The following is a 24,726-nucleotide window of genomic DNA, read 5'->3' on the forward strand; positions in this document are numbered from 1 at the left end:
ATTCTAAACTGCACTTTAAAAGTTAAACTTAGTCTCATAAGCACAAGGCCCTGGGTTCAATCCCCAGCACTGCAAAAAAAAAAAAAAAGTTAAACTTAGTTAAATGTAAAGCTTAGGAGAGCACTTTGCCCTGTTGCTGTTCTCCAAACTAAAATTATCTGTAGCAAGAGTCTTCGATTTGTATAGAAATAACAAATTTGATTGGTATTTATTCATGCCTTATGATATTTTATAGCTGGATAAAGTAACCTGTTGCAAGTTTTTAAAAAAAAAAAAAAAAAGAAAGAAAGAGAAAGAAAGGCATCATGCCCATCACAGGTGTGGTGCAAAACTCCAGCGCAGTCAGATCTGTGTGCCTTCTCCCTGCTGTGTGCCCTGGATGACCTTCCTTAGAATCCCAGTATCCTCAACAGGAAAAGAAACTTCACATCACAAGGGTGTGTGAGGTTTGAGGAAGAAAATAAAAGCAAAGACATTTGAAATCAGGAAATGCAAGACATACTCACAGTATTTTGAGCTGCATTTATTATAGCATGAACAAACCACCCACAGTCAATGCCTGTCAGGAACTCTAGGACCCCGCCCAGCCTGAACGGTGAACAAGGGTGCTGGGTGCATGCCTCACACCCTGCCTCGTGACAGCAGCTCCCAGCATACCTGAATGGTTAAGCAGCCAGGGTCCCTGTCCCCAAGGGATCTATGGTGGCATAGGTGCCAAAGCTGGGTCCTATGCTGTTGTTTGGCTTACAGTTAATTTTTTAACTACTCGCCAACAACTTAAAAATCCGGACTATCTCACATTGAAATCTGTTTGTGGCTTCTCTATATTTCTGATGACAGACCTGCATTCCCATATCACAACAGCCAGCTACAACTGAATAGCAGCTACCACCTTCTGCTGAAGACCTGTGTTTTGTCACAGCCTCCATGACATCCTGTTCTCCAAGGCAAGTTGCCACTTTCAAATGGATTGCACAAACATTTCTCATCACAAGGTACAACGTCTGTGTGTCTGGTCTTCAGGTGGTCAAGTCAAACTGAAGTAGGCATCGTGACTCTAAAACCATCTTCCTTCATTTGTATAACCTACCAGACCTCTGTACTAGCTTACCACCTCCCCCTCTTCATCTATGGCCCAGGGAGGGGTGGAGCAGAGTCATTCCACACGCACCCATTCATGTAGCTGATAAGAGGCAGATTTCCCAAGCCTGAGCTTGTTTGCTCCATTAGAAGTTTTCAAATTCTGCAAGCCTGGAAGCACTAATAAGCAGGGTAGGCACCTGGCTTCACTGGGGTGAGTGAGGTTGCAGAAGGAAGAAGCCAGACCCAGGGAATGCTGTGCTGGTTCGCCCTCTGGTGGCCATCAGATAGCTCTTCTGAAGACTTTCAAACCTGATTCCAAGCCCAGGAACCAACCATCAGTAGCCTCCCAAACAGGTTCCTTTTAACTTCATGGGGTCACGCTTTGGGCTTTCAGTTGATTCCTTTGCAAACTCTTCTTGACTGCCATCCTACCATTCAGCCATTCCCTGGGTATTCTGTCACCCACCTCAGTCCCCAGCAGGGCCTGACTCCTTCCAGGCAGACACTCTTCGGGGGGGGTACAGCATCCTCATTCTTCATATCCCTGTGCTTTTCTTGAGTCTTGGCCACAGCAGCCTTGTGACATTTTCAGGGAATAATCCAGAGGCAGGGGAAGCCAACTCCCAGCCTGTAGGGGGTCAGGCAGGGCACTTAGGTGAGAATAGGCCAGGCAGAATCTCAGTGACCAAGGAAACTTATGTCCCAAGTAAAGTTGCCACTGAAGAGCTGGTGTGGCCCAATGGTCATTCTTCAAGAGAAGCAGGGAATCTGGTCTTTTATGTGAAATGTACCAATTTTTAAAGGTTGTCTCTAATGTATAAACTACACAGGCCAAAGAAACCTTGTAGAGAGGTTGGGTCTGAGCCAAGGGCCCTCACCGGAGTTATGTTGAGGTCCCACAGCTGATAGAACCTCCAAGATGGTGGGCACAAGCCAGTGGTTTTCAAAGTTTTATCTGAGTAGTTTGTAGCCATCATCATGTTTGATCCTGAGAGGCAAGTGAGAGAAAGAAAATTCTTGGACCTATTTCAGAGTCAGACACTGAGGCTGAAGTGGGCACCTGGCAGGCTTAAGATCAGAGCTAGTGAGAAGAGATCTCTGAAGTTGCGTGAGGCAGTTGCCTGGGCAACAGCAGGCCCCAAAGCCCACCCAACACAATCATGCACCGAGACGTGTGACCCAGTATGGGATGGAGGCGGGGCCCACAAAGGTACTACAGCAGCACCTCCCACTGATCTGGCCTGCACCATCTTAACTGGACCCTACCTAGTCCCCTAGAGAGCCCACCACCCCAGCAGCCCAGACAGTGGCTTCCCTGTGCACATACACAAATGCACACTTGTACACACAAACACCCTCCATGTACACAGAGCTCCAGGACAAGCAGCCCAGGCAAAGCCAAAGTGGCCTTCTTGGTGGGCAGACAGTGCAACCCAGCTCATAAAACCCTTTGGGGCTCAGGTCCAAACAGAAACCTCCTGTGGCCTTGCCCATCATAAGTACAGTAGGAGGATCCTGGGGGCCCCCACCAGAGGCCTGGGTAGGCCAGGCAAGTGGCCATGTCCCGTAGCAGCCTCACCAGTTAGCCTTCACTGCCTTGATGTCACTCACAAGGTTCTGGGCGAGGCAGATGCCAAAAATCTGTAAGACAGAGGGCAGATGAGGGAGAGGCAGCAGGTACTGGGCAAGGGGAGGGGCATGTGGGGCTATGGCAGTACCTGGAGGAGGGCGATGCCCACAAAGACCCCAGCCACAACGATCAGGTTGTCCTGCAGCCACTTCTCAAACTGGCCCACACAGCCTTTGGTGTGGATGGAGCCCTGCTGCTCCAGTTCCTAAAGGCACACGGGAACCAGGCTTGACCTGCCTGCCATTGCAGGCCTCACCTCAGCCCGCCCTATCTTCCTTCCTTCAGCTTGTGAAGTTCATCTCTGCCCCTGGGTCCTTGGCCTACAGTGCCTACTCCCTGGATCTCTGCCCCACGGTCCGTGCCTCCCTGGCTCTTTCTCATGAGGTCTCAGCATGGATGCCTATTCTGTAGACAGGCCTTTCCTGAGCACCCAGCCCCCTTCCCCTCACCCTCCAGGTTCTCAGCTGAAATTGGCACATGACTGTCCATATTTATGTATCCATGAGCTTGGTGTCTTTCTCCCCACGAGAACAGAGACTCTCTCATTAGCATTGAATCTCTAAGGTCTAAGACAATGCCAGTCACACAGCAGGTCAACAAAGAGGTGAAATGAGCAACCCCACCTATGCCCAAGCCCACAGGCCCACTTCCCCCAGTACCAAGCCCCTGGGTGTTGGATTTCCTGTACACCCCTATCCCATAGGTTTTTCAGTGACCCAACTGTCCCCAGCCCTGTCCCCAACCATCTCACCAGTTTGAGCCGGACATCATAGCCACACTGAGTGTTGAGGACATCCTCCTGAGGGGAAACAGGCCATTAGTAACTTGGTAACGGGGCATTAGATGTGGGCTGGTGGTGCCTGAGCACTACAGTGGTTTTTCTTTCTCAGGGAGGCAGATGGAACCAGGGATTCTGCCATGCCACACCACTCTGAAGCAAGGGTCCCTAAGGCCCCCGTGCCTCTCTTCCAGACACTAGGGCATGTGGCTGCAGCTTGGACTTGCTGCCTATTTATTTGGAATCCTTCCTCCTCAAGTTTTATAAGAATGAAGAGACACCTGGTCCTTGGAGTCACAGATGAACTTCCACTGCATGTATGTCACTGTGAGAAATTTCTGCTCTCAAGAAAGCCATAAAGGGGTCAGAACCTCCCTCCCCAATCCCCTACACCCCACCCCACCCCATCATACTGGCATGGTGGTCTGGTTGGGTGATGGCTGGCTGTGGCCAGGGAGACCCCTTCCACACACACCTGTGACTGACTGTGACACCAGCCCCAGTCAACCTTCCAGTTGGTCACCTGGAGCTGTGTTTAGTGAAATACAGGGTGCAGGGAGGTCTCAGGCCAGTTCCCATCCTCCAGGGACCTACTATTTCCATCTTGCCATAATCAGAAACAGGTTTTACTGAAGAGGGAAAAAAGTTCCAGCTCCAGCAGGCCTCAGTGCCCCACCACAAACTGCCCCAGTGAAATGACCCCCCCAACAGCCACATCCCCAGGGCAAGGCAGAGCCAGGTGGGGCCCTACTGTGGGTTTTTCCCATACACCCACAACACCCCCTCCTCTCCTCCAGCCCCACTCACCGCAGGGTCCCTGACGCAGCAGGAGAAGGGGACCCCGCAGCGCTCCCGGCTTGGGTTCAAGTCAGTGCAGTTGAAATAGATATTGAGGTTCCAGTCATTGGGCCCTCGGGCTCCGCAGCAAGACCACTGTGGGGCAGGGGAGAGCCCCGGGTAAGCCAGGTCCATGGCTGGAAGCCAGGCCCACCCTGGGAGCCTCATTCTGTTTGGGGATAAGAAGCCCAGGCTACCGGGAGAATAAGCCAGCTGGGAAGGGGTCTAAAGACAGCCAGGCAAGTGGGTACCTCCCCACCCCCACAGTAAACAGGCCAGGATCCAAAGGGATTACAGAGTGGACAGAAGTCTAGAGCTCCAGGCTGGTGGGAGTCATGGGGATCCTCAACTTGCCCCCCAACCTAAGAGGATGGAAAAAGGGAGGGAGGGGGCTTGAAGATCATGGCTTCTTCCAAATGGCCCTGAGACAGGAGTTAGGCCAAGCCTCCTTGAGATAGAGGCACCACTGAACCACACTGGATCTTGCCACACTTGCCCAGAGATTTGACAGAGTTCTCTCTTCTATGATGCAGGGACAAGAGAGGAATCCTCCCAGCCCTCCCTCCCTGCACCCTACAGCAGTACCATTCCACCTGGTTAAGTACACACTGGCATCACTCCATAGCCCCACCCACCTCCCGGAACATTCCATGCTGCCTCCCTAGGCAGGGGTGATGGTGAGTGCAAGGCCTGCAATGACCAGAGTTCCCCACTGAGCTGGGAGAGGGGCCAATGCAGCCTCAAAGGAAAGCAACAATGTGTACTGCTAGAAAGCCAGCCTACAAGGGCTGGGAGGCTCAAGGGCAGGTGAGGGACCAGCTCAGTAGCACAGGCAGGCCCCAAGGGCAAAGCCATGGAACGAGGCAGAGCCACATCGCTATGTGTGTGCAGGTCTCAGAGCACAGCTTAGCCTGTACCTGTGCCCTCTCACCTGCTCGGTGCCTGCTGTCCCTGCTAGAGAACAATCTTCTCCTCTCTCCACACCTCTGCTGCTTCTCCACTGAGAGCCTTCCAGGTCACCGCTCAGAGGCCTTCCCTTCACCCTTCTCCATTTCAGCCCTTACCACGATTTCTTTCTTTCTTTCTTTCTCTCTCTCTCTCTCTCTCTCTCTCTCTCTCTCTCTCTCTCTCACACACACACACACACACACACACACACACACACACACAGAGTTTTGCTTATTTATCATCCATCTCTCCTGATGCCATTCCCAAGGGGACCGGTTCATCTTTCTTCACCACTGAATCCCCAGCACCTGGCCCAGGGCCTGGCACATGGTGCACCCTTCATAATTCTGTGCTGAATGAACAAATGAATCCCACCATAGCCCCCTGGCTACATGTTTGCCTCTGCATTAGGTTGAGCTCCTGGAGGAAGGCACCAGCTCCAATTCATTACTGGGTACCAGAGCTGGCACTTGGTGGTGGATGTCATCAAGCACACATGACTATCTAAGTGGGTGTGATCAGGTGACTGGGAGTATGTGACCATGTGTGGGTGTGAGTGGACAAGAACATGCAAGTGGGAGGCAACTAAGGTTTCGGGAACTGTTTTCTGGCTCTTTCCTCTTAGGGCTTAGGTTTGCAAGTGAGAACAGGGCTGCTGTGGGGATCTCGAACTATGTTCAGAAGCTGAAGAAATACAGCCATGCACAGCATGATGATGTTTCTGTCAGTGACAGCAGTCCCATAAAATTATAGTGCAGCCAGGTGTGGTGGCATGCACCTATAATCTTAGCAACTTGGGAGGCTGAGATAGGAGGATAAGGGGTTCAAGGACAGTTTTAGCAACTTAGAACCTGTCTCAAAATAAAAAAATTTAAAGGGCTGTGGATGTAACTCAGTAGAAAGCACCCCTGGGTTCAATCCCTGGTAGCTCCATGCAAAATTATAATGGAGTCAAAAAAATTCCTATTGCTTACTAATGCCATTAGCTGTTTTAACGTCTTAGCCAAACACATTATTCACATGTTTGTGGTGATGCTGGTACAAAGCAACCTACTGTACTGTCAGTCATATAAAAGTATAGCACATGCAATTATGTATAGTGCATAATATTTGGTAATGGCAATAAACAACTATGTAACTAGTTCATGTATTGACTATACTATACTTTTTATTATTAAGAGTTGATTCCTTCTATTTATTTTTTTTAAAAAGTTTAAAGTTGGGTAAAGATGGGTGTGGTGGCATACAACTATAGGCCCAGCTACTTGGGAGGCTGAGGCAAGAGAATCATCTGAGCCCAGGAGTTTGAGGCCACCCTGGACAAAATAGCAAGACATCATCTCAAATAAATAAATAAATAAATAAGTTTACTGAAAAATACTATACTGCATTACACTAGCATTAGTATAACCCATCTGTGTTCACTCAGTCTCTTGTTTATTTCAACAGTCCACGTCAAGTTGGCCTGTGTGGATCATCTAGGTTTGGGTAAGTTCAGTCTGTGATGTTTGCACAATGATAAAATCATCTAGCAACACATTTCTCAAGACTGTATCCCCAACTTTAAGTAATGAGACTATGATATAAATGACATAAGGTTAACAGGTGTAACAAAATACAAGTGCTGGGATCAGCGGCAAACAGACAGCCCCTCTTCCAGTAAAGGGGGTAGTAGCAACATAGTCCTGACTGACACTTTGGGCTCAAGAGTCAGTAGAAGAGGAAGTCAATATTTTTATGTCAAATTTCCTCCATTTAAGTGTATCATAAGCCCTGAACTGAGAGTTGCCTATCAGGATCCTCTGGTCTCTATTTCCCAAGTCTGTGTCCCCACAAGGCTAGGTATATGGGGATCACCAAGGATCACTAGGATCTGGTTTCTAATTGGATGGGGGCACTCCTGGGTCTCCTTCCCGGGGCCTGCTGGCCTGGATGGATGAGGGGGCAGTCCTGACACACAGAGTAATTGCTCTCTCTCCCTTTCTCACTCATGTGCCTGTTAGGTACCTCCTTCATGTGGCCCATGCTGGATATTGCACTCACATATTCCTGAGCAAAGTCAATGAGGTTCTGGAGGTCAATGTCATCCCGGTAGGCCTTGACGTTGTTGTTGATGAAGAGGTTGAGCTGGTCTCGAATCCAGTCCTTGAAGACAAAGGCTAGGATCCCTGTTGCCAGCTCCAGGAAGAAGATGAGGCCGAGGAACACAGAAAACTGGATTGGGGACACACAGATGGTGTGGGTTAAAGATGCAGGGCTCTGAGGTTGCCAGGGGGAAGAGTTTTACCCCTACCTCCACCAAGACTCAAGGGAACCCAGAGTCACCAGTCCCCATCCTCTACTAGTTTAATACTGTTTACTCTTTTTTCTTTTCAAATAGTCCACAGGACTCCCCCCGCCCCATCTATTGTGACATGAATTCATAGGTTCCAGCAGTTCAGTCTACTTTCCATAGATTCTCACAAAGAGCACTTCTCTGGGTGCAGCAGGCTGGCACTTCAGCTGAACACTGGTACCTTTCCCTTTGGCTTCTTCTTTTTCTGATCATTTTTCCTTCACACATTTCAGGAAGCTGTCTTGGCTCTTAAGAGTGCTTAATATGTTCAATATGCACATTAATTCTCTTGGCAAGAATCTTGCCCTTAACTTGCTTGTTTACAATGCCAACAGCATGCTGGGTAACACTGTAGACTCTTCCAGTTCTGTCATGGTAGCATTTTTAGGGCATTCCTTTTTGAACAGCACCTGTTCCCTTAATGCTCACAATATCACCATTCTTATATATTCACATATATATGGCCAAAGGAACAAACAACTCCATGTTTTCTGAAATGTCTAGAGAATACTGGGTTCTTCTCTTTCCCTTTGGGTTTGTCATTTTGGCAAATTACAGGAAAGTAGCAATTCTGGCACAGAAATATTTTTGTTTTGTTTTGTTTTTTGGTGCCAGTGATAGAATCCAGGGGCCCATGCACCCCTGTCAAGCACTCTGCCACTGAGCTCCACCACCACCCACTTGGTACAGTTTTATGATGGTAAAAGGCAAGTGCTATTATTACCTACCATTCTTTATCTGGTAACTACACCTGCTTTCTTAAAAATTCACCCTTGTGCATAACTTCAGTTCCAGGTTTCAAATGGAACAGCTCCAGCTCTCTCCTGACTCTGGGGTACAGAGCTGGGCTATGCCCAGATACAGAACTGGGCTATGCCACCATCCCACCAATCAGAGCACTACCTCCTCTTAGCCCATAGGGATTGGTCCAGAAACAGCCAATCAGAGCCAAGGACATACAATTGAAGCAATCTGAGAGGAGTTGGGAGAAAAGTACCCACAGTCTCCAGTAGGAGTTCCTGGGAGGTCAGGGTAAAGCCAGCACCTGTTCCCTGAGCTTCTTTCCACCCACAGGGAATGAAGCCAACCCTAGGGAGCAGAGCTGAGAAACAGAGACCTGGTTAAGTGACCTATGGTTATTTCGTTTTTGTTTTTGTTTTTTACATAGGCCAATAAATATATTTTCATGCTTAGGTCACTGGGTTGTGGGCACTTACAACAAAAAGAATTCTAACAAATACAGATAACATGAATCTGATGATGACAATAACATAACAACAAAGTTGCCTGTTACTAAGCACCAACTATACTGCAAGAACCAGAAGGAAAGAGGTTGGGTCTCCAGTGGATGGAAGACACTTACAAACTTGAGCAGGAAGGTGTTCTCCCGGAGGGCCCCAATGCAGCCTGCAAAACCCAGCACAGACATGATGCCTCCAACCACCACGAACAGCCATACTGGGTCAAGGCCTCCCAGATCTGTCAGCGCTGAGATGTTGGAGAGAACACCCTGTGCAGAGGGAGAAGAAGCGGGTGTGAGGGGCTGGTCTCCCCACCACCTTGCCCCAAGGTCAGCCCCACACCCTACCCCACCACCTTACCTTCTCACCCCAGGCCCAGAGGCCAATGGCCAGGAACAGGGCTCCCAGTACCTGCAAGAACAATAGCAAAGAGCTCAGGACCCTCTCTTGTCCTTCCCTAGTACTCAGGGGCCTTCAGGAACCCAGGGGAGAAAGAGGGACTCAGGCTGTGAATGGAATCTAGAGTCCTTTCCACCTTCCCAAGGACCATCTCAGTAGTGTTTCTTATCCACAGAACATTGTGAAGGATTGAAGCCACCCATAGCCTTAAGAAGGACCTCAGGAATCCCTTCCTGGATCTTAAAACTAGAACATATACTCCTGTCCAGAAGCAAAAGCAGCATACTGAGCCTCTGCTCCTATCCCAGGTCCATGCTGGAGCTCCATCCCCCTCACCTCCTCTCTGCCCATTCCCAAACCCAGCCCTCCTACAGCCCTATAGCTCTAAGACTGCCATTCAACCTCCTCCATGCCTTCCAGGTTTCATTTCACTATCATGGATTTTTTGTTGTTGCTTTTGGCAGTGCTGGGGATTGAACACAGGGCCTTACACATGCTGAACAAGCTCTCTACTACTAAACTAGACCCCAGCATCTTAAGATCTGAGCTTTCAAAGCTCACAACAAGTGAGCCCTGAATGATGAGGAATCTCAGTGCAGAACAGGATCCTGCTAAGAGGACCTAGCCTAGCCCTAAAGAACATCTCACCACAGCTCTGCCTGGGCCTCCTAAATACCAGCTATGGATTATTCACCTAGACAGCCCCTGGGTGCCCCTGTTATCACCCTCAGTTTTCCCACCTCCTGCCTCAATTCCTTGCTGGGAAGTGCTCTGAAAGTTAAGGTCAACCACTCAGTCATGCCTGATCCTGGTTAGGTCCCTAGACATCCAGATTCAGGAGACTCCACCAGAGAGTGCAGAGACAGTCACTGTCAAAGGCACCCCTGACCATCCTTCCTTCTCTGACCCCAGTTTCCACCCACCACTATACTGACTCTGGAAACATCTTTCCTTCCCTCCTCCACATTGGGTCCAATGATATGCAAGCAAATATTACCTCTTCTGCCTCACCCCACTTTACCAGCCCCCAGTTTTTGGACTGGGGACCAGCCAACACTATCTCTTTCCTAAATCCCTCCTTGGTTAACTCAACACCCTTCCTCCACTGCTTCTTCTCAGACTCCTTCCCAGGACTCTCTGCCTCCCCTTACCCCATGCTTATGGCCACACCTCCTTGGATTCCAACCTTAGCCTTCCACCCTTCTTCCTCCTCACACCCATTTTCCACCCTTTCATGACACTGGCATGTCCCAGATCTCCACACAAATTTCTCCCAGGTTTCAGACCCCAATGTTCACCTTCCTGCTGCAAACACCTCAGTGTCCAGGCACTGTTCCAAGTGCTGGGAATACATTGGTCAATGGAACAGACAAGCTCTCAGCCCTCATGAAGCTCACACCATGCAGGGGAAAGAGACAGTGAGCAAACAAACAAGGACATGTCAAGTACCTTTCAAGAAAATGAGACTAGGGGAGGCAAACTGGCTATCGACTGTATTCTAGAACAGTGAGAAACCATGAGAAGATTCCAACCAAGCAGGGCAACACCAGGGTCTGCTTGTCATCAAAAAATTAAAATCATTAAATAAATCAATAAAGGCTGGGATGTAGCTCAGTGGTAAAGTACTTGTCTTGCAAGCACAAAGCCTTAGGCTCCATCCCCAGAGCCAAAAAAGAAAAAAGTCCCTGGGCCTGTTTCATAGGCACCTCCCTTGAACCACCTTGACCCAAACCTGAAACCCATCCCCTCCCCAAGTGGCCCAGTCCTGTCAATTCAGCCTTGGGCCTCTTCCTGGAGCTTTCTTCACCTTTCCCAATGCCACTGCCCCTCTCCACTATGCCAGCTATGTAGCTAGGTCCCAGTGTACCTCTCTGTTCTCCCTACCTCCAGATCTTGCCCCTCACCTACACTCCCCCTCAAAGCCAGACATCTGCTCCAGTATGGAAGTCAGGTCAGACTGTTACTCCCACCATGAAGCCCTTACTGCTCTACGCTGCCCTAATACAAAATCCAAATGCTCAACCTACCCTCATTCCCCTGCCCAGGCCCCAGGAGCAAAGCTGGGTCTCTTGTACCTGCTCCCTAGTGACACTGGTTACTTCTTGTTCACCACTCTTCCTCACCTGCACCTACTACTCCTCAGCTGTCACCTTGGCTGTGTGATCACAGATAAATGACTTAACCTTTCTATCTACACCTATTCCATCAGGTACCCCATCTGTAAAATAGACAACAATAAGGTAGTTGAGAGAATACAACTCATTAGAACTCATTTAACTTAGGGGGCAAACTTCGAATCACCCACTCCTAGGCTGGACAACTGAGACTCAGAAAGGAGAAGCAACCTGCCCAAGGTCTTGCAGCTAAGCCTTCTACACCCAGGCCTCCTGATCCTGACCCTCCCTGCACACTGCCCACACCATCCAGAGCTGAGCACCACTGAGGTCTAAGGACATCCACCAGAGGGGCAAGCTTCAACATCACGTGTGTGAAAGACCGTGCCACTGAAGTGGCACAAGTGAAAAGGCCTGGCATTCTGACCTAAGGCCTGGCGAACAGAGACTGCAGAGGCGGCAGCTTTGGAGATGGGATGGGGGAGGGAGAAAGGAAAGATGACTCGGCAGGGCCAGGGGCACAGATACCACTCTGGGAGAGGCACATGCAGCTCCCTTCTGTGAGTAGGAGCAATCCGGTTTGGAAGCCTCGGTTCGTCAGCTATGGAATGTCGCATTCCGTTCCCCAGGTCCAGCACCCAGCTCTAGGGGGAGATCCCTCTCCCTGCCGCTGAGGACTCGGCTATTGCCCCTCTCTGACCGCCTGCCTCCTAGTACCGGCTGGGTAAGGGAGAGGGCTGTGACCCACCCCACTTTGCAGGAGCCTAGGGCGAGGGATCAATCCTGGGTGCTGGAGGAACGAGGAGGTCAGAACAAGCCGGACTCTCCCCTCTGACTAAACCCGGCTGGGATTCTTCTCCTCACAAGGGGGTGGGGCAAGAGAGGGGCCGACCCACTATAGCCCCTGGGGTCTTGAATCAAACACTTCCTCCGCCGCTGGGCCTCGAGGATACAACCCGCAGACTCCCCAGCACGGTCTAGTGGGTCCCGCCCCCAAGCAATCCAGGCCTCTCTGGGGCTCCCTCGGGTGGTCCCAGGACTAGGAGCGGGGGTGGAAGGAAGGAGTCGGGGGACTGTCCCGAGCCACAAGCTCTTGGAGCAGGAAGTGGCCTCCCTCGGTAGGGGACTGGACCTCCTTCCACCAACCCCAGCACAGGGCCCGAAGCCGACCCCGTGCTCACCCAAAAGACAATGTTGAAGCCAAACAGGAAGTATTTCCCGCAGCAGCCGACCTCGGGTTCCTGGAAGTGCTGGTGCTTGCCAGGCATGGTGAGTGGCCACCCTCCGGCCCGGGATCCGGAGCCGGGGAGTGGGCCCAGCCCTCAGCGGGCCGCCCTGGGCTGGAGCCGCCGCGGGCCTAGCCCGGCGGCTGCGGCTTCATGGCTGCGGCCACACAGAGCGCCGGCCCGCCCCGCAGGGACCGCCCCCGGCGCCCAGGCCGCCCAGCCTGGAGAGCGGATCCGTCCCCTTGGAGCCCCGCCCCCGTCCCACGCCCCGCCCACCACCCGACTCTGTCCCCTAGGAGCCCCGCCTCTGAGTCGGCTCTACCCACAGCCAGACTCTGCCGCCTCGGAGCCCCTGCCTCTTGTCCTGGCTCTGTGGAAGCCGGCCTCTGATTCCTCTCAAACCGCCCCAGCAAGCTCCTGGTGTCATTTAGACATGCAGGAGACGCCTACTGATGGCGCCAGTGACCACGACGTGAAGAACTCCAGATCCCTCAGCCCCTGTAAGGCTCAGTACCAGTGGCACCCCAGTCCCACCCTAGCGGTCTAGATTAACTGGGACTCGGGTGAGCGGATGGCAATGGTTAACACACCTGTCACAGGTCTAAATACAGAGAGCGCATGGCATTCAACAGAGATTCAGCTCTACTGATTCTGGCTCAGACTCAGGCCAAACGAGGACCTGAATCTTGAGAGTACCAGCCTGTTGCTCCCTGTCCCTTCAGTTTTGCTGGGAGTCTATCCCCCATCCCTTGGTGGTTGAGGTCCCCTAGTTTTACCCCTCTCCCTCGTATCAGTTTAGACCCTGGTGGGACTCCTTGGTACCAAAGAAACTCACATGAGCTCCTTCCAGGCAGAACAGGGGTTTGGGGGAGCCTAGATCTTAAAAATTTGGAGCCCTCCTTAAAAAATAATAATAATAATTCCAAGTTTGTTCAGAAGTATTTATTTAGAACAATTTCCTCAAGGGACCTTAAACTTCATCATCCTCAAGTGAATCCACCTCTAACAAAACTGTGAACCCAGGCATGGTGGTAATCACCAATAGTCCCAGCTGCTGGGGAGACTGAGGTGGGAGGATCGTTTTAACTCAGGAATTTGAGGCTAAGCTACACAACATAGCAAGGTCCCATCGCAAAAAAAGAAGAAGAAAGGAAAGAAAAAATGTTCATATGCACTCCAGATAGGTCATCTGCCCCCTAGCCTGCCCAGGATCAATGGTGTAGTCCAGCACCACCCTGCACACACCACAGCAATGAGGCTCATGGGGTGGTGGCCCCAACAGACTGAGAATGGTGTCAAGACCCCTTCACACCATAAACTTGTTCTTAGCTAGGGAATTGCTCTTGGTGGCTGCATCTGCATGGGCCTGGTAACCAATGACAGTCTTCATGGAGAGGCCCAGGCGCTCTTTGTATACATGCCTGGGTAGGGGGACACAGAGGAAAGGAGACATGAGAAGTCAGAAGATTCCCACTCCTTTTATACAGGTGGGTAAGAAAGAAGGGTGAGAGGGTACTTCAAGTTCCAGAGGTCTCCCTTGCAAGCCAAGCCCCCCACCCCCATGTTGTCCCTGGACTCAGCCCTCACCCAATGTGCAGGACACTGGCCTGGTTCTCGGCCTCCCTCGTCCACACAGCAATCTTGTCACCCTTCGTGCGAATGTTGATGACAGCCCCACACACCTCTGTACTGTGTTCCTCAAAGCTCTCCCCAATCAGACACAGCAACTGGGCCCAAAGAAGGGATGGTGAGCCCTCCAGCTGGGCATAGGGACAGCCCCCACCACCCTTGAGACCACTGCCTCCTGGAGATCCACTCTAGCCTTTACTCTACCCCTGGACCTCCCCCCACCCCAGCTCCACCACTCACTGTCTCCAGCCACAGACGATCCAACTCAATGTGGCGCTGCTGCTTGGGGAGACTGACCAGCCAGCGGCCACCCCGCTTATTCTTGCTGTCTTCCCACATGGGCTTGATGCCATCCTGCAAGGTCAAAGGTAGATCAACCGCCTCCCTTCCTTCAAAGGGACTCAGCTGCCTCTGCATGCGGCCTAATCTGTCCTCTGCTCAGCACTTAAATAGGCCAACTTTTCTCTTACTTCTATGCTACACAACCAGGTGCCACCAGGTGCCACTCAGCCCACCAGAGAGACCCCTTTTGGAGCCCCACAGGCCCCTGACCCTCACTATTTATCGCCATTCATAGCCTTGTCTATGTGTGCATTAATCTTTACTGAATCAGATTCCTTAAGACAAAAGTGCAAATGGGAGTGCTGCAGGAAGCCTCTGGGGCAGACATTTCTGTGGGCAATGGTAGACATCCCAGATTTAACTGCACAGTCCCCAGACCTCACTGGGCAGAAGTCACTGGGGAAATCTTTAAACACCTACATTGGCACCTCCAGGGGTAAAGCAGGACAGTGATGAGGAGAGTGTCCAGAAGCCGTGTAAGAAACCTGGACTCTTTCCTCTCCCCCACCCTCCCAGACTCAGGTGTTCTCCAAGGTGCAGCTCAGGCCTGACATGCTTTTTCTGGGCTTCTGTAGAGCACTCCCTCCAATCAGAAATCACACCTCTGCCCTGAAAAGACTCTTTATGGTTCCCCCCACCCCAATACCTCTTCTGGGAGGGAGGATGGTGGCAGAAGCTGGGAAGAATCTTCCCATTGTCCTTTTGAGGGGAGAGGGGCACGAGAACAGAACTTACCTTGAACAGGGCATAGTCACAGCCAGAAGAGAGCTTACTAGCCAGCTTGATATGACTGTACATCCTGGAGAAAGCCCCCACCCCATGCTTAAAGTCAAGTTTGTTGGGCTATGTTCCAACTGATCCCCAACCCTCCCAGCTTCTTGTGGGATCCACTGATTCCCACCACCTTTGGGCCTCCCTACTTTTGCTCACCCTGTTCCTGCTGCCTGGAATTCCCTCAAAACCCACCTTCTCCTTGCAGCTTCCCTAACCATCCAAGGCCAATGAAGCCTGCACCTGGGAAGACCCCCTAGGATTTATACCACACTTCTCAAATCTCCTCACTTGATCACCCACAGACACTCTGAGGCAACCTAATTCTCACTGTGTGGCTGAGACACAGTGCCCAGAGTCACAAAGCCATGAAATGGCAGCGTGGGGTGCTCCAGGCTTCTTCCACTTCCCAAACTCTCTCCTTAAGTCTTCAAAAGCTTCAGGGGGGTGGCTGTGGCCCAACCTCAATGCCTCTGGGACAGGAAACCCCTCCCCCATCCCTCACCAAATGCTGAAAGGCCCTGGAGAGGGTAGCACGACTGCATAGCAAGCAACCTCCAGTTCAGAACCCCCTGATCTGGCCCCCTTGAGAGACAGACACTCACGCCCAGAAGTCCTCCACGGTGTCAACCTTGGTGACCAGATGCAGATTGTCTTGCCAAGCCTGGTTACGGTCATTCTTGAAAAACCACAGAACCCACCTGATAGGGGAGAGGAAGCAGAGACACCCACTCCCATGTCCACCCCCAGCAGCACCTGAGCTAGCAGGGAGGTCCCTCCCCTTTAAGGACAAAACAAGATTTGGGGGCACAAACCCCCTTCGCACACATACCACTCAAGGTGACTGACGTTAGTTATCCTGAAAAATTGAGGAAGGAGCAAAGTTTTAAACCCAGAATCTCAGCTGGGTAAAGCTGGAAGAGTCCACAGGGCCAGACACTTCACAGATATGGAACTGAGACCCAGAGCAGAAAGGGTAGTCCAAGGCCACACAACCAGGGAGCACAGAGGCCGGCCCAGCCACAGGGGTCTGGTCCAGTTCTTCATTCTCCTCCCTACCTGTTCTTCAGGGGGTGCAACTCTAGTTTGACCTCCTCGGGCCCCTTGTCCTGAGCTTTCGCCCTCAGAGACAGCAAAGTTCCAGTCTCAGGAAAGTTTGGAGCCTCTTCTCCAAAGGATGCTGCCACAGACGCCTCCTGCTCTTGCTCCCACATGCACACTGGCACTGGTTCTGCCTCCTTCTCCTCCTCCTCTTTCTTCTTCTCCCAGGTTTGAAGTCTACCCTCAACTTCACTTGCCTGACCAGAGAAAAGAGTCAGGGTCGACTGTGAGTCCTGACTCTGGTTGTACCGGACTCCTACATCCATCACACCAGCTGGGCCTTTGCTCCAGAAGGGGCAGACCAGTGGACTTACAGGGCTGGAGGTAGCCATGCTAAGGCTCAAGCTCCACGGGGCACCCAGCATGTAAGGGTCCCCAGATGCTGGCTTTTAACCTATCAGCCCCACCCCCACCCTCCTGGGGCAGGGGAGGGGGAGGAGCCAGCATGCAGGGAGGTGGGAAGTTTATCAGAATCCTTCCATCAACAAGCATTTAGTTAGTGAGCACTTCAGCATGCAGGCTGGTTTGGGACACACCTGTGACCAGGTTGACCCAGACTCTAGCAGTGGGGGCTGAAAAATGAAGGTAAGGGTCAATATTTGGAATCTACCCTTAGAGAAACTGGGGTCTGCATTCCACTGAGGGGGGCCCCTGAATTTAAAGCAGTCTGCCCCACAAATGACAGAAGCAGCAACACTGACAAAACCATGGGGTTCTCCTGGAACCATTCACACCTTCAATTCAGCCACCTAATGTCATTCAAGGCATTGGACAACAAGGCATGCTATCTGGTCTCTGAAAGCACCTGAGTTTTTTTTTTTTTTTTTTTTTTTTTTGTAATAATTGTCTAATGTTTACAAACAGGGAGATTTTATGTTAAAATCCACACCTTTGCTTTCTCTTGTAAATTTGGGAAGGTCTGGCATCACTGGGCCCTCTGTCTTGAAGGTCCACTATCCACTATGAGGCTGCCCTGTGGAAGGGCGCAGGAGGTTCCATGGAGTCCTGCATTGCCTCCTGCTCTGAGTGCTGTCCACCTGGGCACTGAGGGTGAGGCTCAGTGCCAGTCACATATCTGGGGTCAACTCCTGCCCTGACCTTGGCCAAGTTACTGAACCTCATTGAGCCACAGTTTCCCATCTGTAGAATGGGAATATTAATACACAATTCAGAAGCCTGTGAGTATTAGTGACATAATCATATGAGGCCCATAGAACGAGGCCTGGTTCTGTGCTCAATAGAAGTCAGCTGAGGGCTACCCCAGGTCAGGAAGGCATGAGGAAGGGGAAGGAAAGTGGGGGACACTCTGGCTCTGGACATCCCTTCCTGGCTTTCTAAACAACACCTTTCCGGCAGGGACCAAAGCCTCCCCAAGCTCTTAAATGTTTCTCATCTTTCCACTGACCACTTGTGGGGCCCCAGAACCATGAAAGTTTCCCCTCTCCCACAGTACATGACCAGCTGGAGACTCACAGTCAATGGTTATTCAATCTGCATCCTTAACCTTTCCCTGAGGCGGACCAGGCACCCAGGGAGGTGCCAGGATGCAGTGAGCAGAAAGTGAGTGCTGGGGGTAGAGCTGAGTGGTGGGGTGCTCTCCTAGCATGCACCAGTCCCTGCTGGATTTCATCCCCAGCACGGGGGGGCGGTTGGGGGGAAGCCCAGCCCCTGTGTTCAGGGTTGTGGGGGAGCATGGGGCACTCATTAGATGATCTTACCTATACCTGAGCACTCACAAGCACAGACCTCTGAAGGAAAGGAATTCAGGGATGAGAGAGGATAACAAACTCCATAACCTCAACTGGGGCTTTGGAGCAGCAGTTCTAGAGTACAAGGATCAGATTCACCTGCAGAGCTTGTGAAAGAGAGACTGCTGGGCTTTGCCTCAGAATCTCTGATTCCTTAGGCATGGGCTAGGGCCTGAGAATTTTCTTTTCTAACCAGTCCCCTGATTATGCTAGTCAAAGAGCCCATTTTGAGAATCACTGGCTTAGAGACAGTTCACTGAGCTGAGACCTAAGGCATGAGCGAGAGGTATCGAGATGGACAAGGGAGGACATTTCAGGGAGAACAAACTGTTTGTACATGCAAAGACCCTGGGGCAAAGGGAGAATGGGATACTGGAGGAAGAGAAGAAAGGCCAGTGTGACTGAGACCCAAAGAAGGAAAGAAATGGGTAAGTCTTGATTCTAGGAGCAGTACAGAACCACCAAGTGCTTCAAGTGGGAGCAGCTGAGCTGGGCAGGTGATCATGTGCATTTCAGCAAGTTCTCTGAACTGCTGTGTAGGGACCTGTGGCTGCAAGAGCAAGCAGGAGAGCCGGGGGCAGTGGCTCACGTCTGTAATCCCAGTGACTATGGAGGCTGAGGCAGGAGGATTGCAAGTTCAAAACCAACCTCAGCAACATAGCAAGGCCCTAAGCAACTCAGCAAGACCCTGTCTCAAAAGAAAATATCAAAAGGGCTGGAAATGTGGTTCAGTGGTTAAGCACTCCTGGGTTCAATCCCTGGTACAAAAAAAAAAAATGGAATGAGCAGGAGGAGGACATCTATTAGGACGCTAATGCAGTTGTCCAGGTGACAGAGAATATGGAGAGGAGATGACAGATTTAAGAGGTATTGAAAAGAAAAACTCAGTTATACTTCGTGACATGACAGATGGGCCTAGAGAGGTGAAGCACAGTGTGCCAATTATCTACTGCCACATAACAAACCACCCAAAACTCAGTGTTCTAAAACAATAAGAATCATTTATTATGCTCACAAATCTGAAATTTGGGAAGTACCAAGGAGAGACAGCATGCTCTGTTCCAAAATGAGACCAGCTGGGCTGGCTCACAGATTGAGGCTGGAAGCATTTGGTCACTCACACATGGGGCAGTTGACACTGTCAGCTGGAACCTCAGCTGGGGGTGTCACCTGGGATAGCTCTGTGTGGCTTCTCGACATGGCTTCGGCTTCCTCACAGCATGGTGACTTGAGTGAGTCTCCCAAGAGACAGGAAGCAGAAACTGCCAGTGTCCTAAGGCCAGGGCTTAAAACCTGGCCCTGCATAAGGCCTGTGTATTCTACTAGAGGGCCCAAATTCAAGGCAGGGCACATATCCCACTTCAGAGGGAGGAGTGGCAAAGAAGTTCAGATGGAAGAAACCCTGCAAGGGGCCAGGCGTGAGGAGAGATTGTGAACCTCAACTTAACGGGGAAAAAGGAAAGAAGAACACTCACCCAGAACCAGGCATGGTCTCGTTGCTTCAGAGCCCTGGCCCCTAGCTTGGAATGACCCTCCCAGTCATAGCACCGCTTCTCTTCATCTTCCAGCCTGGTGCAGCCCCTGGAGTCTGGGGTTGGGGTGACTAAGGAGAGACTCTAAAGGCAAATTCCTAGCCCCTACCGAAGGTCCACCCTAGCCTGTCTGTAGGGAACAGGAACACCTTCTTGGTGGAATTGAACAAGCAGGGGCCCTTGAATCCCAACCTTGCCATTCTGTTCTGAAAATATCTCTAGCCTGCCCATTCTTCTCCCTCCCTATTGTCCTCATCCCAGAGAAGCCCTAGCCTCTCTGACCTTGTCCACTGCATAAGTCTTTCTGCACTCCTTGTTTCCATTCCTGCCCCCTACAGAACATTCTCCGAGCATCTCAGGATCATCTAAAATACTAATATGATCACGTCTCATTTCAGACCTTCCAGGACACCCAAGATGTGATCCAAAGTGCACATTCAGGGCCTGCATGATTCAGCCTCACAGAGTCCTGAGCACACTGCTCCTCGACAGGCCAATCCTGTCTCCTCTGTTCACCACCAATCCCCATCTTTTCTCTGACCTACATCTCCTACTGTCCTCCCTCATTCTGCCCCAGCCACATGGCCTTCAAGTGTGCAGATCCTCAACCTGTCAGGCCCACTGCTGCCCTAGGACTTCTCATTGGCTCTTCCTTCTCTGCCTAACCTTGCTTGGTGGGCCTTCCTTGCCCATATGGTTAATTCCACTCCAGCACTTCTGGCGCTTTCTCTTCTTCACTTCTTCCCTAGCTTTTGTCACCTCCTGACACTATAAATTTTACCAATTTATTTTACTTATCATTTGTCTTCCTGCAGAAGATAAGGTCCCCAAGGACTCATTTATTCACAACCATGTTCTCCAGTGCCTAGAACAGCACCTGGCTCACAGAAAATTCTCAGAGATCAGGGAGAGAAAGGAGACTTGACCATTAGATTTAGTAAGGTGAATATCACTGTGGACTTTGACAGTAGCTACACAATCCAAATTTGCTTTGCTTTGCTTTGTTCTGTTTTATAGTTCTGGAGATTAAACCCAGGGGTGCTCCACCACTGACCTACATCCCCCAGCCTTTGTTCTACTTTTATTTTGAGACAGAGTCTTGCTGCCCAGGCTGACCTTGAACTTGCAACCCTCCTGCCTCAGCCTTTCTGGTAGCTGGGAGTACCAGCATGTGCCACTGTGCCTAACTGCCAATGGTCTTATGTGGTTCTAGTTCACTTATTAATTGTCTGTCTCATTCTCCTAGAATGTTGAATTCCAGAAGAAAAAGGACTTCATTGGTCTTTTTTTTTTTTTTTTTTTTCTGCTGACTTTCCTATACCTGGCACCTTGTAGGCACTCAGGAAAAACTGATTGAAAAGAATAAATGCCAGTGCCTGCCCCGCTCTGCATGTCAGCTCCCCCATCTGTTAAAGGAGATAACAATGCCTGCTTGGAAGGATTGCTTTCAATGCTTACTGATATCATGGATGGAGTACCCAGCATACAGTAGGAGTTCAATAAGTGTCATCCATGCTCCTCCCTGTTCTCAGCCTCCCCTCCTGACTGCCCTGCAGGGAGCCAGTCTGCCTATCAGCCTGTCTTCCTGCCCATCCTGAGGTCTCTGGAAAGCAGGAATGTTGATGTATTTTTAATCAAGCACCATACACAGAGTTATAAAGGCACAACTGGAAGTTGAAAGAATCCAGGCAGGGCCAGGATCCCTGCGATCCTCTTCTGAGAACTCTCTGCTCCTACTCTTCTAGCTGGAATTTTCTCCCAAGCCCTTCCCCACATTCTGCCACCCTTCATTCCCCCAAAGCTTCAATAGTCATTCTCCTCAGAACATCCTTTGGAAGGGGACTGGAAAGAGAAGAATGGAAAGGCCCATTTTCCAGGGAGAGAGAGAACAGAAACAATGAGAACTCTTGCACAAAGGACCTGGCCAAAGGAGGCCTAGAAGCCTCAACTTTGCTATCCTGTGCCCTAAAGATGTGTGGCATGGGGAATTTGTTGTGTTAGAAAGTGACAACCCAGTATCCAGGACCCCTTTCTGGGACAGTACATATGAAGAAATAGAAAGATGTGGCAAATGTTAACAATCAGTGAATCTAGGCAAAGTATATTTGGGTATACAAAGTATATTTGGGTTCATGGTGCAACTTTTCTGCAGGTTTTATTCATTGTACATTCCTGTAATTTTTTCTAGGTTTGAAATTTTTCAAAATAAAGTTAACATAAAAAGAAACAATGATGGATATGCTAGTGGGTCACTTGTAACCATTCTCCCTTTTTCACAATTTTATCCTTGAAAGTCATATGCCCAAGTAAATGGCCACAACTTTTGGCCTCCCTGCCGCTCAGGTTAGCCTGTGAGACAGAAGCAGAAGTTGTTGACTTCTGAGAAAATCCTTAGGAAATGAGGCAGGAGGATCACAAGTTCAAAGCCAGTCTTAGCAGCTTAGCAAGGCGTTAAGGAACTCAGCGAGACCCTGTCTATAAATAAAATACAAAAAAGGGCTGGGGATGTGGCTCAGTGGTTAAGTGCCCCTGGGTTCAATCCCTGGTGCATGCAAGTGCGCGCGCGCGCGCACACACACACACACACACACACACACACACACACACAAAATCCTTAGGAAATGGACAGATAACTGGCAGGTATTCTTTTGTACCCTACTTCCCTTTTTCCTGCTTTCTGCACAGACATGAAAGTGATGGCTGGAGCCACAGCCATAATGGGCCATGAAGTGACCTTGAAGGTGGAATTCACATTAGATTGGTGCGTCAGAAAGGTAGAAGGAGCCTGGGTTCCCAGTGACTGTGAAGCCAGCACACCATCTGTGGACTGCCTAGCACTGGGCTCCTTTAAGTGAAAGAATACAGGCTGGTGTTGTGGCTCAGTGGAAGAGCACTTACTTACCATGAGTGAGGCACTGAGTTCAATTCTCAGTACCATATATAAGTAAATAAAGGTCCATGGACAACTAAAATTTATTTTTTTAAAAGTGAAAGAATACAAGTCTACTTTGCATAAGCTTCTATGCTAGCAGCCAAATGAACTTCCCACCTGATTTGGAATTTAACCTATCTGTTCCTCCAGCACTCTGGACTTCCCCACTTCCCAGATCCTCCGCTGGGAATGCTCTGCACCACTTGTAAGATCCTTCTCATCTTTTAAATCCCAGCTTCAATGTCACTGTCTCCTGGAGGCTTTCCCTTGTTGCCCCTTCCCTCTGTGGACTCTGTAATTCCCTGTGTTGCTGTTAAGCTCCGCAGCAGCCCACTTGCTGTCAATCCAAGATTAATTATCTCCTTTGGCTTCTCTGCAGCATTCCTCCAACTGACCTCCAGACACTAGTTCTCTGTGCTGTCACCCTCTAGTTTCTTCTGTCTCTATCACTAAACTTTCTCAATCTCTTCGCAGCTTCCTTTGCCTCTGGCTACCCCTGAGGGTTGCAGTGCCACAGGGTTCTGTTCTGGGCCTCCACCTCTTTTCACTTTCCATGTGCCCTGGACAATAGCCATGTCTCCCATGGCATCAGCTACCACCTCTCTGCCAATGACTCCAAATCCAGTGCTCTAATAATCTACTTGGCCTGGTTCACAAAACCACTGGTTAGAACTTCAGGAATTTTGTAAACCAGTTGTCACTGAATCCCATGGTCCCCAGCAGGAGCTGCCCCCACCAGCACCACCTCCCCTCATCAGAATAGACTCACCTCCTTCCCTGCTTCTTGCTGGCACCAGCCTCAGGTTCCTAGTCCAGGCTTCATGTCAGTCACGTGTCTGGGCTACAAGGAAGACTGGGGAAGCAGGTATTTAGCATTGTTATTTCTTAGAGGGGAAAGTAGTCCCTGCTACATAAGGCAGGGCACCCCCAAACATAGGAAGGGAACAATTCCAATTTTCCCTAAAGCCAAAAATAATTACAGCTGTCTGCCATGTTAGTTTTAAAAATCATACAAGTAAGTACTATCTAAGGTAAAATAATAAAACAGCACAAAGATGAAAGGTGGTAAAATTTAGAAGCTTCCCTCCTTGAGCCCTTTCAGCCTCACTTCCCAGGAGCAACTACTGTTTGCAGTTTTTTGGAAGTCCCTGCAGATGTGTTCTTTGTATATCTGGCTATAAATAAATACAATCACCCTTTGGTATATGCAGGCAATTGGTTCCAGGACCCTCTGTAAATATCAAAATCAGTAGATGCTCAAGTCCTATGAAATGACTTGGCACTTGCATATAGCCTACACTATCCTCCCATACTCTCTAAATCATCTCCAGATTACTCAGAACACCCAGTACAATGTAAATGATACATAAATCATGGTTACACTGTGTTGTTTAAGGAATAATGACAAGAAAAAATATCTGTTGTGTTTAATACAGATCCAATTTTTTCCCAAGTATTTTGGTTCCATAATTGTTTGAATTTGAGAATGGGAAATCTTTGGACACAGGGGGTCAACCATATGTATGTATTTATACATAAGGTGTCTGTGTATAATATATATGGTATGTGATAAGTATATGTGTATATACCAATATATACTTACATACACACACACACACACACACACACACACACACATAAATTGGTACTGGGGATTGAACTCAGGGGCACTGAGTCACATCGCCAGCCCTATTATTTATTTTATTTAGAGATGGAGTCTCACTGAGTTGCTTAGTGTCTTGCTAAGTTGCTGAGGCTGGCTTTGAACTTGCAATCCTCCTGCCTCAGCCTCCTGAGCCACTGGGATTGCAAGTGTGCACCATCACACCCCAGCACTAATAAATGATTATATTTTGAGACATAGAAAATTATGTTTATTTGGCTTCTTCAGCACATAACAGTTTAGCATCCTGCTCCTCTCACTTCACACCATATTTTGACACATTCCTATGTCAGTACACATGGGTGTAGCTCATCTTTTCTAACCACAACGTAGCATGTCACCAGGTGATTATACCCCAATTAACTAACTAGTCGGCTACAAATGGGCATTTCAATTCTTTTCAGGTTTTTTCTTTTG

At 49.9% G+C, this 24,726-nt stretch overlaps 2 protein-coding genes across 5 annotated transcripts; both read right to left on the reverse strand.

The window, feature by feature from the left end:
• Window positions 1-486: 486 nt before the first annotated feature.
• Tspan17 (tetraspanin 17) lies at window positions 487-12,801 on the reverse strand. 4 transcript variants are annotated; one of them, XR_007109200.1, is made up of 10 exons: window positions 12,547-12,801; window positions 9,213-9,263; window positions 8,975-9,121; window positions 7,320-7,490; window positions 4,299-4,424; window positions 3,465-3,512; window positions 2,802-2,918; window positions 2,695-2,724; window positions 1,962-2,071; window positions 487-1,711 (listed from the first exon to the last, which is right to left on the reverse strand). XR_007109200.1 is itself a non-coding variant. In XM_047556797.1 (9 exons), exons 1-9 carry the CDS (start codon window positions 12,631-12,633, stop codon window positions 2,060-2,062), a joined length of 789 nt encoding a protein of 262 aa, XP_047412753.1. In that variant the 5' UTR covers window positions 12,634-12,801; the 3' UTR covers window positions 487-2,059. The 4 variants fall into 4 exon arrangements, 2 of the variants coding, with proteins under 2 accessions (XP_047412753.1, XP_047412752.1); XR_007109199.1 differs by having other exon boundaries at window positions 2,663-2,724; window positions 12,547-12,800; XM_047556797.1 differs by having other exon boundaries at window positions 487-2,071.
• Window positions 12,802-13,897: 1,096 nt separating this feature from the next.
• Eif4e1b (eukaryotic translation initiation factor 4E family member 1B) lies at window positions 13,898-16,766 on the reverse strand. The gene is made up of 7 exons (XM_047554783.1): window positions 16,749-16,766; window positions 16,393-16,631; window positions 15,939-16,034; window positions 15,298-15,361; window positions 14,461-14,574; window positions 14,179-14,318; window positions 13,898-14,012 (listed from the first exon to the last, which is right to left on the reverse strand). Exons 1-7 carry the CDS (start codon window positions 16,764-16,766, stop codon window positions 13,898-13,900), a joined length of 786 nt encoding a protein of 261 aa, XP_047410739.1.
• Window positions 16,767-24,726: the final 7,960 nt, after the last annotated feature.

This window comes from Sciurus carolinensis, chromosome 6, assembly GCF_902686445.1.
Source record: "Sciurus carolinensis chromosome 6, mSciCar1.2, whole genome shotgun sequence".
NCBI classification, from domain to species: Eukaryota; Metazoa; Chordata; class Mammalia; order Rodentia; family Sciuridae; genus Sciurus; species Sciurus carolinensis.